This window comes from Bufo gargarizans, chromosome 2 (assembly GCF_014858855.1).
Source record: "Bufo gargarizans isolate SCDJY-AF-19 chromosome 2, ASM1485885v1, whole genome shotgun sequence".
Lineage (NCBI taxonomy): Eukaryota > Metazoa > Chordata > Amphibia > Anura > Bufonidae > Bufo > Bufo gargarizans.
In genome coordinates, this window is record NC_058081.1 from 96764096 (window position 1) to 96781949 (window position 17854).

The 17854-nt window shown below is 42.3% G+C and overlaps 1 protein-coding gene across 1 annotated transcript in view; it reads left to right on the plus strand.

Moving 5' to 3' along the window:
* UNC5D (unc-5 netrin receptor D) overlaps positions 1-17854 on the plus strand; it is a 694878-nt gene that overhangs the window by 559085 nt on the left and 117939 nt on the right. Inside the window, exon 10 of the mRNA XM_044283128.1 lies at positions 1200-1577. Within this exon, the coding sequence (XP_044139063.1) occupies positions 1200-1577 (378 nt within the window). The remainder of the gene's footprint in view (positions 1-1199; positions 1578-17854) is intronic.

Sequence of the window (17854 nt, forward strand, 5' to 3'; positions counted from 1 at the left end):
GGCAAGATGTTTTCATGTAGAACTTACTGTTTTCATGAGTTTGTTTACCAAACCCAGCATGCTATGCTCTGTAATAATTTACAGAGCTTGCTCCGCCTAACAAAAATGGAGATGGTAGGTGTAGGAGTTGTAACTACTGCGGCAGAAGGGATAGTATGGCAGGCGGAGCCAGCCCTGAAAAAAAAAAAAATGACAGAGCAAAGCATGCTAGGTTTGGTTAACTGAAAAGCAGGGAATAAACCATGTAAACATCCTGCCAGGATGCAGTGATGCCAAGAACAGGGGAAGGAAAGTATTGATATGAAAAAAGGCATATGGGGCAAAAATATGCAGTGTTTGGTGTTCTTTGAAAGATAAAATGGCATTATGGGACCAGAGAATCATTCTAAGTCAGCTTGACAGGCTAACCATACCCACTTGCTCATACACTTTTCAAAACTAGAGTAAATGATTAAAAAAAATGCCACATATTATTTTTTTTTTCACAAAAGGTCACAAAGCTTTAGTTTGCAACTTTTTTTAAACCCAGAATTCTTCAGTGCATGGCTTGATAAATTCCCACAATAGGTGTGGACAATCATTCTGTTCACCACTGAGGACCACCTATTATACAGATGTAAAATAGCAAGATAATGCCTGGCCATTGCATTAGCTCAGAGAACGTGCACTGAAAATAAGGAGAAGGGTCAGCTCCTCCTGGAATAGCTCCTCAAGCTGTTAGCTGTATTTTAGTTGAATATGTGAAATGCTGAGTATTAAACCATTTCAGAACTATGAATATATTTGCCAGGCACATATCAGCCAACAAGTTACATTACATTAACTTGAGCTGCTGTAACAAAGTAGCCAGTTGGCTTCAGCCATGCATAATACTGCAGTTATGACATGTGTATCAAATATAGATAGAGGCACCAAAATGAAGAAGACAGGACTCGGTGTATAAGTGCATAGTAAAATTACATTAACTGGGAGACAAATGAGTGCACACTCTGTAATTCCCTTAACGCTTAGGTGGCTTCTATCACATAGGATTTAATGGTATGGGTTTATGTTAGAAATCCTTGTGCTACGGATTTGCAAAGTTTAATAGGCTTTTTATTCATTTCTGTAAAATACGTGGGTTTAATATTTTGCTGTCTATACATTTTCATATAATCCGTCTTGTGTTTCCAGCTTAGAAGTTATTCTTTGTCTTATAGGTAACTCACTTTTATTGAACTCTTCTCTACAACCGGACTTAACAGTGAGCAGAACATACAGTGGCCCAATTTGTTTCCAGGACCCTATGGACAAAGAAATAATGACTGAGTCTTCAATATTTAACCCTCTCACAGACATCAAGGTCAAGGTGCAAAGCTCTTTTATGGTCTCACTTGGGGTGACTGAGAGGCCAGATTTCCATGGAAAGACACTTTCAGGGACCTTTCCACACGGTAATAATAGGTGTTTCAGTACCCTACACAGTCGAAATAAAACTCCCTATATTCAGAATCTGTCATCTATTTCATCCAAGCCAGAGATGAGAGTTTGTGGAATTTTTGGCCATCAAGGAGGACGACTGGTTATGCCAAATACAGGTATGTTTTTTTTTTTTCAAGTTTAATGCAAGCATCAAAACTCACATTTCAGAGATTGAAAGGTTTCTGTATCATTCAGCACATGACATCATTATATATGACCATTTCTTTAAGTATGACCCCCTTCTTGTTAGAACGGTCTCTTGAAATAATTTGATCACAAATGGGGATATTTATCAGTCTCTGTGGTGCAAGCTGAAGTTGCGCAAAATTTTTAGGTTTGGCACTGCTCACCACACAGCAAGCAGTGTGGGGCCATACTAAAAGACCCGACATGTTTATTATACCAAGAAACTGGCATAGCTTATAGCAGAAATCTATAACAGATCCCTTACTGATCTCTGCTTTGGCGCACAGACCTACACAGATGTGCCACCAACATTAGGCGGAATCCGCCTCTTAATAATTTTGCCGCATCTGATGCAAGCAGGGGAAATATAAAAACCTGTATGTACATGCTGATCTTGATTAATCTCCCTGAAAGTGTCCACCTGCTGAGACTCCTGTGATCTGTGGGGAAACTTTTAAGAAAGCTTTCAGTTTGCCTGCAGCAACAAAACAGGAGAAATCGCAAAGTGTCCGTTCAAATCAATGATTTGTCTGTGTAATGCAGTGAAAGACAGGTCATCCAGAGTGAGAAGGATGTGATTATGATGAGCAAATTTCAAAAAAAATTAGATTCGGACGGTTTGACGAATTTCCTAAAAAGATTCAATTTAATCCGAATTTATTTGTGATGAATTGTGTTAAAAAAAAACAGCTATTTCCTGGCTGCAGAGAGCCTGTATAGTGGGTAGAACACTGTGCCTTGCAGTAACATGCATAGGGAGTCGGCTGTGGTAGTGAAACAGTACTGTGAGTACGTATAAAAGGCGTCACTCTTAGAATCATTTGGTCAGTTACGGGGCCAAAACTGACCAAATAACTCAAGTGTGAACTCAGCCTTACAGGTAGATGTTCGCGTCCAGAAGAAGCGCACTCCTTTTACACTGTCATCAGCTGACTCCACATAGGTTTTTACAAAACCTGTTCTGTTGCACTCTATATATTTTTATATATGAAATAAACACACCCCAAAACTGGTTGTATCAAACCACACTTTCACCACAAAAGCAAGGATGAATGGATGTACTTTTATATATTTAAAATAAATACACCCCAAATCTCGTTGTATCAGACTGCAAATATACCCCAGACGCAAGGATGAATGGAAATACTTTTATATATTTAAAAGTAAGACATCCCAAAACTGGTACTTTCAACCCAATAAAAGATGCTAGGATTAGTGAAATTACTCACAAAAACTACTTAAAATCTGTAGTAATAGATCACTTTTCGTATCCCCAATTAGTGCAGCAAGGAATCGCTCCTATTATCCAGGCTTTACACTCCCCTATTGGACCCTGCGCTCTCCCTACAATGTGGATAATGCCTCCCTCTCCTTTCCCTACACTATGAATAATCGTTCCCTGAACTGCTCAGTAGTTTTTTTTTTGTTTTGTTTTTTAATAAAGTCTTTCCGAATCACTGTTCCTAGTGCCTGCAACGTCTCTCCCTGCACTAAGTTCACTGTAAAATGGCACAGACCGAGCAGGCTGAGACTTTTTATAGGGCTGTGACATCACAGGGGCTGTCTATCTGCTGATTGGCTGTCTGCATGGCATTTTGGGTTCTACCTCGTTCCCGGGCTTCTTACTTTCACTTTGTAACAAGTGCAGCAGCCATTTTAGAAATAATGCGATTATTTACCATGAACCATGAGGAAATTCGACTTTAGGACAAATCAAATTTTTCCTGAAATTCGGATTGAATTCAACTTCGATTCGCTCATCTGTATTTATGATCCTGAACGGGAGTCAACAGATTCTCCCTGTTAATGAATTGTGTGAGAACAGTCAGCGTTTGGACTGACATGAGGAGTGGGTCCAGGGGGAGGTGGAGGACGCCATGCATAGTTATGTTTACGGTGGTAATATACAAAGGCCAGCACACAAAACCACAGCCGTGTGCAAGATATGTAGGACTAAAATAAGATGTGGTGTTGTTCAAACACAAACATAAGTACCAGGGCTATATTGCAGCACATGATCATGTAGGAAAATAGAACTGGCCAGCATTCCGAATCAGAACAAGTCTGTCCTCCTGCTTGTCATCATCATCAGCTGCTTCTTATGATGCTCAGACTCCTCCTCTTCCTTATGGATGTCCAAAAAAAAAAAAGGAGACAGCACGTCCAAAAAACGGAACTTTATTCAAGAAACGTTTCGGCTTAGTGATAAACTTTGTCAAGCATGTTTGGCCCTAAGAACACTGTTTACAACCAGCAATTAGCTTGTGTGCAAGCAAAACCCCCTCCTGGTTAAGCTGCTGGTGGTTCAGATGCTGCCGTACCATTCAGTTTTAGTAACTGTGAAACATTTCCGCACCTTAGCCCAAATGTAATTTTTCTGACTCTGACTCTTATCGGTCCGCAAATGTGAACAAATGTGCACTTCTGAATCTTCACTAAAATTTTATTCTGATGCATGATATTAATTCTTCTAGCCAGTTGTCCATTTTTTAAATAAAAATAATTGTGAAATTATCTAAACAACTGAGGCTTTTCCCGGGCACATACCATGTTCTCATATCCCATGAACTTCTGAGAGGCCAGACTGGAACAGTGGTCTGAACTGGCCAAGTATGCTTTCTCTGTTATCTCTTGCCCAGCCTCCAGTGTTATTTCAGAGAGTGTTTTCAGCTTGACATGAAGCATTGTGAAACCCAAACAGACCAAGCTGTCCTCCACCAGTGTCTAAAACATAACTTTTTTACAAAATGAATGAGGCATGGATACATTTTCACATAGCTCCAGCTAAGGCCAATGAATAGATTTGCTCCATCATACCACTGTGCTGTCTGTCTGCCTACCATCAAGTTTCGTAATGTATGGCTGCCGCTGCCGCCACCGCAGCTGCTGTTCCCTGCTGCTAATCCCCTACTGCCACTTCCATTACCCTTACAGCCACTATCATTACTGCTACACAGTTGCCATTACTGCTATCACACACTTCTACTATTATACACATATACCACCTGTGCTGTCCTGCTACTATTTCCCCCACATGCCACGGTTGCCCCACCCTTTCCACATCCACACTGTATTGCTGCTGTTCCCAATTAAAAGGAAGCGTTTTTCCAGGCTTGTTCAGAACAAGCCACTCTTTCTCCGGATAATTAACACTTCTTAGTTTTTGTGAATTTTCATGTATAAGTACTGGCAAGGAATTCTGCTCCCAGTAATGCATAATTCTTGGACACTGCAATAAAAAGCCACATTTTTATCTTACAAATAACAATTGTGCATGCCTTGTATGAATACGGCCTAATTTTTGGACGCTTATGCAGAACAAGTCACTCTTTCTTCTGACAATTAACACTTGTGCATGACTAATACAAGCAGGCATCATGCCTCTGTTATGGTATAATTTTTGGACTACTGGTACCAACAATGTCACTGTTTTTTTTCCCATAGCACGGTGTGTGTTTAAACACCATATGCCCCTAATAAGGGACAATTTTTGGAAGCTTTGACAGCACAGTGTGTTTTTAATCACTCTTTTTTTTTTAACACCATCAAATATGCTTTTACCCATAGCTATGCATGTCAGTGTCACTCTGATAGTACTTGCTATTGCTGTTATGGAGTACAAGAGTTTGGGGAGGGGGAGAGAATATACCAATCTTCAGGGCAATCGTGAAGAATTATTTGTACACAAATCAATATATATATTTTTAATATGGCCTATCGGACACAAAACAAATATCAATAAATTCTCTCATTCGTTGTTTGAATCAATTCAGATTGCTGTAAAAACAAACTGTTGTCTATAACAGTGAGTATTCACTTTAAAGTTAAATGCAATGGCAATGAGTTGGCTGAAGTTGAATAAAATGGGATGTGCAATAAGTATACAGACGTATAGAACTCACTTACAATACTATACGATTAAACTAATGTGTTGACTGAACTGACTTTCGTCAGTGCAGGTGTGAACAGTGACACGTGTTTCATAAATAAGTTAAGACCTGTTATGTGCTGTATCTAGTTTATCAGTTAAGACAGTGAATAATTTACAAGAAATACCAGTTAGGATTGTGTCTTAAAATAGATGTCCCTTATATATTCAGATACGTTACACAAATGATCATGCACACGGTAAGCAGTGGGGTAACTATAGGGGTCACAGAGATGCAGTGCATTTATAAGTGAATACTAGTGAGCACTTTCATTTGCATACATTAAAACATCGTTTTCTCAGCAATGTGGGCACATATGAATACAGGACCAACACAGGTACCTTCAGTTGTCAAGTGGACATGTAACAGGTCAGCCAGTTTCATAGGTATAAATCTGCTGACAGACGCCCTTTAAATAGCCAGTATTGATATATCATAATGTCATAGAGCTGGGGAAAAAAAAGAAAACAAAAAAAAAGAAAAGCTAAGGCTAGCTTCACTCTTGCGGCCTGCTGTCTGGCAGGATGTTTCGGCAGCTCTCTGGATCCAGCATAGCCAGATGTTACCACAATTCCCTCCAGCCCCATTGACTATAATGGGATCCAGCAGAGATCCAGCTGCTACACTGCAAATATGCTGGGACTGGCCACAATGGTTTCACAGCGTAATAAGTATAGCATAGTTGAAGGATAAAGTAAGCAGTGATGTCAATATGGTCCAGATACGGTCCTCTATAATTTCAGCTCTGCTGTTTCTGGAAAGAAAAAGAAAAAATTGGATTGGTCTGTTTTAGAGATGAGCGAATTTGTTAAAATTTAATTCGGGTCTGGTTCATACGACCATGAAATTCGATTCAGGTATACAGTTGCAAGAAAAAGTATGTGAACCCTTTGGAATGATATAGATTTCTGCACAAATTGGTCATAAAATGTGATCTGATCTTCATCTAAGTCACAACAATAGACAATCACAGTCTGCTTAAACTAATAACACACAAAGAATTACATGTTACCATATTTTTATTGAGCACACCATGTAAACATTCACAGTGCAGGTGGAAAAAGTATGTGAACCCTTGGATTTAATAACTGGTTGAACCTCCTTTGGCAACAATAACTTCAACCAAATGTTTCCTGTAGTTGCAGATCAGACATGCACAACGGTCAGGATTAACTCTTGACCATTCCTCTTTACAGAACTGTTTCAGTTCAGCAATATTCTTGGGATGTCTGGTGTGAATCGCTTTCTTGAGGTCATGCCACAGCATCTCAATCGGGTTGAGGTCAGGACTCTGACTGGGCCACTCCAGAAGGCGTATTTTCTTCTGTTTAAGCCATTCTGTTGTTGATTTACTTCTATGCTTTGGGTCGTTGTCCTGGTGCAACACCCATCTTCTGTTGAGCTTCAGCTGGTGGACAGATGGCCTTAAGTTCTCCTGCAAAATGTCTTGATAAACTTGGAAATTCATTTTTCCTTCCATGATAGCAATCCATCCAGGCCCTGATGCAGCAAAGCAGCCCAAAAACCATGATGCCCCCACCACCATACTTCACAGTTGGGATGAGGTTTTGATGTTGGTGTTCTGTGCCTCTTTTTCTCCATACATAGTGTTGTGTGTTTCTTCCAAACAACTCAACTTTGGTTTTAGCTGTCCACAGAATATTTTTCCAGTACTGCTGTGGAACATCCAGGTGCTCTTGTGCAAACTGTAAACATGCAGCAATGTTTTTTTTTTGGACAGCAGTGGCTTCCTCTGTGGTATTCTCCCATGAAATCCATTCTTGTTTAGTGTTTTACGTATCGTATATTCACTAACAGGGATGTTAGCATATGCCAGAGACTTTTGTAAGTCTTTAGCTGACACTCTAGGATTCTTCTTCACCTCATTGAGCAGTCTGCGCTGTGCTCTTGCAGTCATCTTTACAGGATGGCCACTCCTAGGGAGAGTAGCAGCAGTGCTGAACTTTCTCCATTTATAGACAATTTGTCTTACTGTGGATTGATGAACAGCAAGGCTTTTGGATATACTTTTATAGCCCTTTCCAGCTTTATGCAAGTCAACAATTCTTAATCGTAGGTCTTCTGAGAGTTCTTTTGTGCAGGCATCATTCACATCAGGCAATGCTTCTTGTGAAAAGCAAACCCAGAACTGGTGTGTGTTTTTTATAGGGCAGGGCAGCTGTAACCAACACCTCCAATCTTATCTCATTGATTGGACTCCAATTGGCTGACACCTCACTCCAATTAGCTCTTGGAGATGTCATTCGTCTAGGGGTTCACATACTTTTTCCACATGCACTGTGAATGTTTACATGGTGTGTTCAATAAAAACATATTAACATTTAATTCTTTGTGTGTTATTAGTTTAGGCAGACTGTGATTGTCTATTGTTGTGACTTAGATGAAGATCAGATCACATTTTATGACCAATTTGTGCAGAAATCCAAATCATTCCAAAGGGTTCACATACTTTTTCTTGCAACTGTAAATAGATTCTATTCAAATGAAAATTACTCTGAATGTCTGGAAAACTCTCTCTTTTTCCTTAAAATCAAAATTCGGCCAAATTTTTTCTTAAGAAATTCTGACATTTTAAAAAGAAAATCCTGGTTGAATTTGGATTCTAAAGAATCAATTCACTCCTCTCTAGTCTGGTTCTTCCAGTTACCGCGGCCCTTTCCAGTGCATCTAATAATACTCACTCAGTCATAGATCTGTGAGATATGCAGTATGAGGGTAGCAGGGAGAGTTATTGTGACATTTTCCATTTCAGTTATGTACATTTCATATTGCATGATATCTTTATTATACATCATTAAATTGCAAGACCATGTCCCTAGTTAGTTACCTCTCCCATCCATACACATCGCGTACAACTAAAGAATACACAACGAGCTAATAATAATTAAGAAAAAAAAAAGTTGGTAATAAAATCAACCCCTAAAATCTAAGTACTATGACACCATGAAGGGTGGATATGAATAGCTCGCCTCTGCTCCTGCTCTGGATAGATGGGGTAGCCTTTGTTCTGTCAGTGCACCGAAGAAGCCTGAATACAATCAACATTTCAGTGACACTTCATGGCTGTCACAAAGACCCATAGACAGGTGACGGTGACACAGCCTCCTTCACTGCTTAATTCACAAGCATATCACCGACCTTTCAGACTTGTCTTTTTAAATTGTGCATTCTGCTCCTGTATATATAAACTAACTGTCAAGTGCGGCTCAATACCAGCGCGCCTGATAATTAGTAGCTTCCAATTGCTCTCTCTGGGGAAATGCGGTTTCTGTTGATAAAGGTCCTCCGTAGCAACCACAAGTTGGTGTCATGCGGGCGTACTAAGTGCTCAATTATGGTATTAACTTGCATTTAAATTAATATATATTATTTTCACTTATTGAGCGTTAGCAATCAGAAATATGTTATGATTACTGTTGGGCGAATTGAAGTTTATGAAGCTGAATTTGATCCAAAGTTTAGGAAAAATGGGAGTTGCTGCAAAGTTGAAGCTCCTTGTACTGCGTGGTAACAAATTGATTTTTCCTAAAATGGTAGCTGAAAATTAAAAAATGAAACTCACCTCATCACTTATTCAAGTAGAGACCGTCTGCTTCGTCTTGATTGAAGAAAACCCGCCAAATCACCTGCGGCCAGTGTGAACATGTGATCTCATTAAGCTTAATGCATTACCCAGAGGAAACCCACACAAACACGGGGAGAACATACAAACTACATACAGATGTTGTCCTTGGTAAAATTTGAACCCAGGACTCCAGAACTACAAGGCATCTATCCTCTTTGGTCTTGCTTATATTACAATTAAAATTGAAAAATAAATAAGAAGTTCTATCTACAGTATGTGCCCCAAGAGCCCCACCATGTTCCCCTTCCTTTAGGATTTTAACCTGGGGAGGGGAGTGATAAAATAGTTGTGGTCAACATTCTAAGCAGCAAATTTCCTTAATTCAGTTATGCCTCCTCAATGCATGCATGCATGCGGGCATGCGGGCATGCGGGCGGGCATGCGGGCGGGCATGCGGGCGGGCGGGGGGTTTGCTAGGTTAAAACATATGGGGCCTGGGCCCCTAATGTTTTGTCCCAGGCCCCAAATGCCCTGCCTGCCTTCTAGATACAACTGTATTACCATCTTCAAGACAGCAATACAATTAAATCTAATGGACTGGAAGAGCTGAAGGACCTGTGATGACATCACAGGTCATGTGACTAGTAAAACAGGCAGTGGTTGAGAAGGACCTGCGATGATGTCACCATCATGTGACTAGTGCAGGAGAGGATGGCAGTGAATAGGAGAAGTTCTGGGAGAAGAAGCTGTGGTAATGTCTGCTACATGAGGAGAGGTAAGGCCTCTTTCACACTTGCGTTGTCCGGATCCGGCATGTACTCCACTTGCCGGAATTACACGCCGGATCTGGAAAAACGCAAGTGTACTGAAAGCATTTGAAGACGGATCCGTCTTCAAAATGCTTTCAGTGTTACTATAGCAGCCAGGACGTTATTAAAGTCCTGGTTGCCATAGTAGGAGCGGGGGAGCGGCATATTTACAGTCCGTGCGGCTCCCGGGGCGCTCCAGAATGACGTCAGAGCGCCCCATGCGCATGGATGACGTGCCATGCGATCACATCATCCATGCGCCTGGGGCGCCCTGACGTCACTCTGGAGCGCCCCGGGAGCCGCACGGACGGTAAGTATGCTGCTCCCCACTACACTTTACCATGGTTGCCAGGACTTTAGCGTCCCGGCAGCAATGGTAACCATTCAGAAAAAGCTAAACGTCGGATCCGGCAATGCGCCGAAACGACGTTTAGCTTAAGGCCGGATCCGGATCAATGCCTTTCAATGGGCATTAATTCCGGATCCGGCCTTGCGGCAAGTCTTCAGGATTTTTGGCCGCAGCAAAAAGCGCAGCAAAAAGCGCAGCAAAAAGCGCAGCATGCTGCGGTATTTTCTCCGGCCAAAAAACTTTCCGGTCCGGAACTGAAGACATCCTGATGCATCCTGAACGGATTTCACTCCATTCAGAATGCATTAGGATAAAACTGATCAGGATTCTTCCGGCATAGAGCCCAGACGACGGAACTCTATGCCGGAAGAAAAGAACGCAGGTGAGAAAGAGCCCTAAGTGAAGGGAGAGACAGAGCAATGCTGGGAGTTGTGGTTATTTAACTAGGATTGTATGTTAGGGCTGAAGGGAGGGAGGTTATTTACATGGAACTGTGTGTTGGAGGTGGCTGGGGAGGGGGTCATGTTATTTACATAGGACTGTATGGTGATGGTGGCTGTAGAAGGCAGTGATTTTATTTACATGGAACTGTGTGTTGGAGGGGGCTGGGGGGGGGTTGATGTTATTTAAATGGGACTATATGTTGAAGGCAGCTGTGGGAGGGGATTATGTTATTTACATGGGACTGTATGTTCAAGTTGGTTGTTGGAGCAGATTATGTTATCTACATGGGACTATATGTTGGAGGTGGCCTGGGGAGGGAGTGATGTTATTTACATAGAACTGTATGTTGGAGGCAGCTGTGGGAGAGAATGATGTTATTTACATAGGACTGTATGTCAGAGGGGGCTGGGGGAGGCAGTAATGTTATTTACATGGGACCGTAGGTTGATGGCGGCTAGGGGAGGGAGTGATGTTATTTACATGGAACTGTATGTTGGAGGGGGCTGGGGGAGAGAGTGATGTTATTTACATGGGACTGTATGTTGAAAGCGGCTAGGGGGAGGGAGTGATGTTATTTACATGGTACTGTATATTGAAGGCAGCTGTGGGAGGGGATTATGTTATTTACATGAGACTGTATGTTGGAGGGGGCTGGGGGAGGCAGTGATGTTATTTACATGGGACCGTGTGTTTGTGGTGGCTGTGGGAGAGAGTGATGGTATTTACATGGGACTGAATGTTACAGGGGTCTGAGGGAGTGATGCTATTTACATGAGACTGAATATTGAAGGTGGCAGGTGGGGTGAATTATGTTATTTACATGGGACTGAATGTTTAGAGAGTGATGTTTACATGGAATTGCATGTTGGAGACGTCTGAGGAGGGGCTGATGAGTAGAGGTATGTTATTTACATGGGACTGTATATTGGAGGGGGCTGGAGAGATGGTGTGGTGTTATTTACATGGGACTCTATGGCGGAGGGAGGGAAATAGTGTTATTTACATGGGACTATATATTGGAGGGGCTGAAGGGAGGGGAGTTATGTTATTTACATAGGACTGTATTTTGGAGGGGGCATGAGAGATGGTGTGATTTTATTTACATGGGACTGTATGGTGGAGGGAGGAATATAACTACGGGGCACTGCAGGGGGCATTATAAATACTGAGGGCACTTCAGGGAAAGCATTATAACAGTAGGGGGATATATATACACACTCACCTAAAGAATTATTAGGAACACCTGTTCTATTTCTCATTAATGCGATTATCTAGTCAACCAAGCACATGGCAGTTGCTTCAATGCATGTAGGGTTGTGGTCCTGGTCAAGACAATCTCCTGAACTCCAAACTGAAAGTCAGAATGGGAAAGAAAGGTGGGCTACAACAGCAGAAGACCCCACCGGGTACCACTCATCTCCACTACAAATAGGAAAAAGAGGCTACAATTTGCACGAGCTCACCAAAATTGGACTGTTGAAGACTGGAAAAATGTTGCCTGGTCTGATGAGTCTCGATTTCTGTTGAGACATTCAAATGGTAGAGTCCGAATTTGGCGTAAACAGAATGAGAACATGTATCCATCATGCCTTGTTACCACTGTGCAGGCTGGTGGTGGTGTAATGGTGTGGGGGATGTTTTCTGGGCACACTTTAGGCTTCTTAGTGCCAATTGGCCATCGTTTAAATGCCACGGGCTACCTGAGCATTGTTTCTGACCATGTCCATCCCTTCATGACCACCATGTACCCATCCTCTGATGGCTACTTCCAGCAGGATAATGCACCATGTCACAAAGCTCGAATCATTTCAAATTGGTTTCTTGAACGTGACAATGAGTTCACTGTACTAAAATGCCCCCACAGTCACCAGATCTCAACCCAATAGAGCATATCTTTGGGATGTGGTGGAACGGGAGCTTCGTGCCCTGGATGTGCATCCCTCAAATCTCCATCAACTGCAAGATGCTATCCTATCAATATGGGCCAACATTTCTAAAGAATGAATCAGCACCTTGTGGAATCAATGCCACGTAGAATTAAGGCAGTTCTGAAGGCAAAAGGGGGTCCAACACCGTATTAGTATGGTGTTCCTTATAATTCTTTAGGTGAGTGTATACTGGGGGCACTGTAGGAGCATTTTAAATCCAGGGGAAATTATGGGTTCTTATCACTGGGGGCTCTATAGGAGGGACTTATAGATCCGCCTTATTTCTACTAAGAGCACTATGGGGGCCTTATTATTACTGAGGGGTCTGTAAATTGCTTTATTACCACTGAGGGAACAATTGGAGGGGGTTTAGTTCTACTGGGGGTTTAGTTCTACTGGGGGTTCTACTGAAGTTGTACGGACCAAATGGAGAAGATGGTGACAGAGAAGATCTACATTGGAGGAGACGTCACCTGGAGGCACTGGATGTGACAGGTATGTACTGCTGTATAGTGAGTACAGAGAAATGTGGTATGTGGGGGAGGGGGGCGACTTCAAGAACTGGGCCATATTCATTGGGGCTTGGGCCCCGGATCTTTTGAGACCCTAGCAACGCCTCAAAAGGTGTTCCTCACTAAAGAAAAAAGAAACAACAACAAAAAAACTTACCGGTCCACAGTCCCATCATACCAGCACTACTGTCTTGTTTAAGAGCTGAAGTGGTTTGGTCCTGTGAACTTCTTGGGCCATTTAAACATACAAGTCCCCTAAGGCCAGTAATTGTCAATAAGGTGAGATAGATGGAAGAATGCCAGGGAGGCTAGCCTTGAGCTGACACATTGGCACCAATGACAGTTAGGCTAATTTCACACTAGCGCTTTTTGCGGCTCCGTCATGGATCTGAAAAAACGCTTCCGTTACAATAATACAACCGCATGCATCCATCATGAACGGATTGTATTATGTCTTCTATAGCCATGACGGATCCGTCTTGAACACTATTGAAAGTCAATGGGAGACGGATCAGTTTTCTATTGTGCCAGATTGTGTCAGAGAAAATGGATCTGTCCCTATTGACTTACATTGTGTGCCAGGATGGATCTGTTTGGCTCCACCTCGTTAGGCAGACAGCAAAACGCTGCAGGCAGCATTTTGGTGTCCGCCTCCAGAGCGGAATGGAGACTGATCGGCAAACTGATTTATTTTGAGCGGATCCTTTTCCATTCAGAATGCATTAGGGCAAAGCTGATCCGTTTTGGACCGTTTGTGAGAGCCCATGACAGATCTCACAAACGGAGAGCCAAAATGCCAGTGTGAAAGTAGCCTTAGAGGTACGTAGTTGGTCAAATTATTTCAGTGACTTAGGACCTCAAAGGTAGTAATTAGTGAAATACTGCCAGTACCATGCACCACACCAGGAAGGTTGCAGGAGATTAGGGAGGTAAATAAGTGGCTCAAGAAGTGGTGTAGAAAGGAGAGGGTTTGGGTTCCTGAAGAACTGTGCTAACCTCTCTGTCAGCTATAGCAGGCTGTATCGTAGGGAAGGAACATTTCCTTTGGGGAGAAGATGACTATTTCTTAATAGTACCATTATATTTTTATGGGGGGTTGGGGAATAGGAAAATAGAAGTTTACCGAGTTCATTGATGGTTATTTTGATGAATGGTTGGCCATCTAGACTGTTCTGACCTAGGTGTTAGGAGTTATTGGGAACAATGGTTATGTGAGGGCATTCACACACAGCGAACAGGCTCCAGATGGCCCAGACTAGCCTCCAGTAGAGAGAATCATTTTATTCTCCAACAAGCACAAGCAGCCCCACAGTTTTGTTGACCACCATCTTGACACAGGTGGCACCTTCATTACACATCCCAGTCTCTGCCCAGACCATTTCCAGGCACTTTGCAGGAGGAAACTCGGTGTTAGGTCACCAATCACATATTCTGATATTCACAGCTGACTGGAACCATAATATCTTTAGTAATATGGTGGTGAGCACTTCAACCCTTCCTTTGCTGTGGAGCGACACACTACCTCAACTGCTGTGTGAGGATCTGGGGAGTCCTTGCATACGACAGTCTATCCCGCTAGTAGTGATATGTGCAGGACGTCCTGAGCCCACATGTGTTGTCTCTCATGGAAGGGCTTCCAACTGGTATTTTTAAGCAGGATAATGTTCACCCACACACAGTAAGGGTTACCCAGGAATGTCTCTGCCAGGCTGCAAAACTTGCACAGTCTCCAGATTTATATCTACTCCAGCAATAGGACCAGCTTTGGCAACCTGCACGTGTGCAGGATCTACAGGCCCAGCTGTAACATCTGTGGACAAATGTGCTGCAGGATACCATACAGAACCTGTAGGTCTCCATGCCCCAACTGTATCGTATCCTGTATCCAGGCTAGAGGTGGCCCAACAGGGTACTAGAGCCTCCTTTCTATTGTACAATTGTCTCTAATAAATGTATCCTTTCTCTCTGATATTGTAATCACTTACAGATTACATCATTACATTCACATTCATCAGGTTTCTTTAGATTCCAACTCTTTTTTTTTATCAATGGGTGTATATAGCTTATATATATGGCTAGTAGGGTATGGTACTTTTTTTTTTTACATCCGTAAATTAGATAATGCCATCTGGTCTATTATAGAAATAATGAATATCTCATTAAAAATATAAACATAGTTTCAGTTCAATTATAATTATTTGCAAACCAACACAGTAGTAACAAATTAGCTATATGTCAGTATTAATAGGAGACATTGGAAAATAATATGTGCTTAGATCGGCAAATGAATCTTTCTAGCACTGATTTACTCTGTGGCTTGCTGGCAGTTTATTGTATTATTAGTTCTCTATCGTGAATGTCGAATACATTTTCCATCTAAGGAATGCTTTAAAAAGACCGGCAGGCCAAGGGCGGCTTCTGTAGAGCTCATTCAGCACAATGGTAGCACCCAATACAGACAGAAATGCTAAAGTGGATATTAAAATGAGATAAAATGAATATTAAGCTGCTGTAATTGATAAAGATAGAACGGAATGTGACATGTTCTCTTTAAATGATATCTGCTGTATGTTTCCAAGAAGAAAAGATGTAGCGTAGTCATAAATTGTGCATTTGGCCTGTTTTTGGGTTCTTTTCTGTCTCTCTGCACGTCTTTTGAGAACATGCATATTTTCTCTTTTCATGCTTACATTCCTCTTCTTTAATGTTAGTTCTGTACTCAGAATCAGATGTATTTTCAGTGCATTGCTACGTACCTCTACCCTCATAGCATGTCCAGCGGACCACTCTTAGGTGTTTGGGCCCCTTAGGAGGTTTCTACGAATTATATGTTCCTCTTATAGAGCAAGTAGTCGTGACACCAGTTGCAGTTAAGCAACGAGGACATGGAGTCCCCTTTGTAGATGGTAGTGTTGGTACCCAGGTGTAGGGTTGCCAGAGTGGTGTAGAGTGACCTACAATCTCTTAAGGTGTTGTATGCACGTGTCACTGTGCTCCTACCTGGATATCCGTGCATTTATCTTGGTCATCGGCAGGTATTAGTTTAAGTTCTGGCAGGCAAACACTTCTGCAACAATCTCAGCTATGCTATGCTGTAGCTTTCTCAGCTCTGCTAGGTTAGCTGGGTTAAATAGAAACTTTCCGTCTTCTGCTGGAACTTAGCTTAGCTGTAGTCTGTCTCTTACTTGATCTTTATCTTTAGTCCTACGAGCTTCTTCCTGGCTTCAAGCTCACTGGATATAGGCAATGCAAGCCCAGGAGGGGATATGCAACCATGTAGAACTTACAGACAGGGCTTGTCCATGAGGGATGAGGGCCTGCTGCTTCCCCATACAGGGGCTACTGTGCACTCTTAACCTCTCCCCAAGGAAGGGTAGGCTAAACTGACCTTCACTAACCAAACTCGTCCCTTTCTAGAGAGGGGAATAGAATGGAAGAAGGGTTCCATTCTATATAACATAGCTCTGCCCAGATTGCCCCCACCTGCTGGTGAACCAGGCACATTACACTCAAACAGTTGTAAAATCAGGAAATACATACACACTTTGTAGGACATGCCAATAAATATATATGAAATGACACATGATGCACCAACCAAGATAGTGGGGGTACAAAGGAGGTGGTAATGCCACTCTGGGGTATTACACATGCATGATTACAGATAAACGGAGAAACTGCAGCCGTATCTCACTCCTACCTTTCTGATATTTAAAAATATAAGGGGTTATTTACTAACTGATATACGCCAGATTTCAGCGTAAAAATGATTATTACTTCTTTAGGCCCCTGGCTGCCATAGTCACACATTGAGCTTGTTGCGGCAGTGCTGATGCCTGAGAGAGTGAACCCCTTCCCTCTAAACCACTTAGATGCCCCGGTCACTATTGACCGTGGCACCTAGGGGGGTTAAACAGCCCTGACCTGGGCATTTAGAGCAGGTGCTCTACTCTCATGCTTAGACAAGCTACCATAAAAAGGGAGCGGCCTAGCCTAAGGTATGCAGGCAGTCACTAACAGGTTAAAGGGGTACTCTCATATCATTAAGTGATTGTATTTGCCATTACTTAATGAGTGTGGGGTGTCCAATCTGTGGGTCCCCCACTGCTGCTGAGAGTTAAAGGGACACAACACAGAGTCAGAAGCGTGGCCATTTCACAATCTTTCCTGGCACAGGAACATTTCCGGGAAGCTGCAGCACAGTTCCATTGAAGAAGTTCTGTACATGGCCAGGAGTCCACCAATGCTTCTGTGCAGAGAAAAAGAGCAGATGTGCTGCATAACTGATAATCAGAGGTCAGGACCCCCGCTGATTATACAGCATTGGCATGGTGCAGTAATACACCTTCACTTTATGAGATGGGAATAACCCTTCATTTCACATGTAATCTGGATACTGCAGTTATTCTACAGAGGAAATAGTCTGCAAAAACTATTCCGACACTGGGAATGAATTTGTATTCTGTTGTGGTAATTTGAGGCTTCTACCAATGCTGTAAATATTAGATGGGATGATTTTTTTTTTTTACTGAAAAGCACAGAAAACTGGATACTGAGCAGATTTGTGATTACTGAACAAAACACCCGTCTCTGGATGTTCCCAATCCAGGTGCAATTCACCTTTAAAATGCTCCCATATTCATTGGCGTCTCC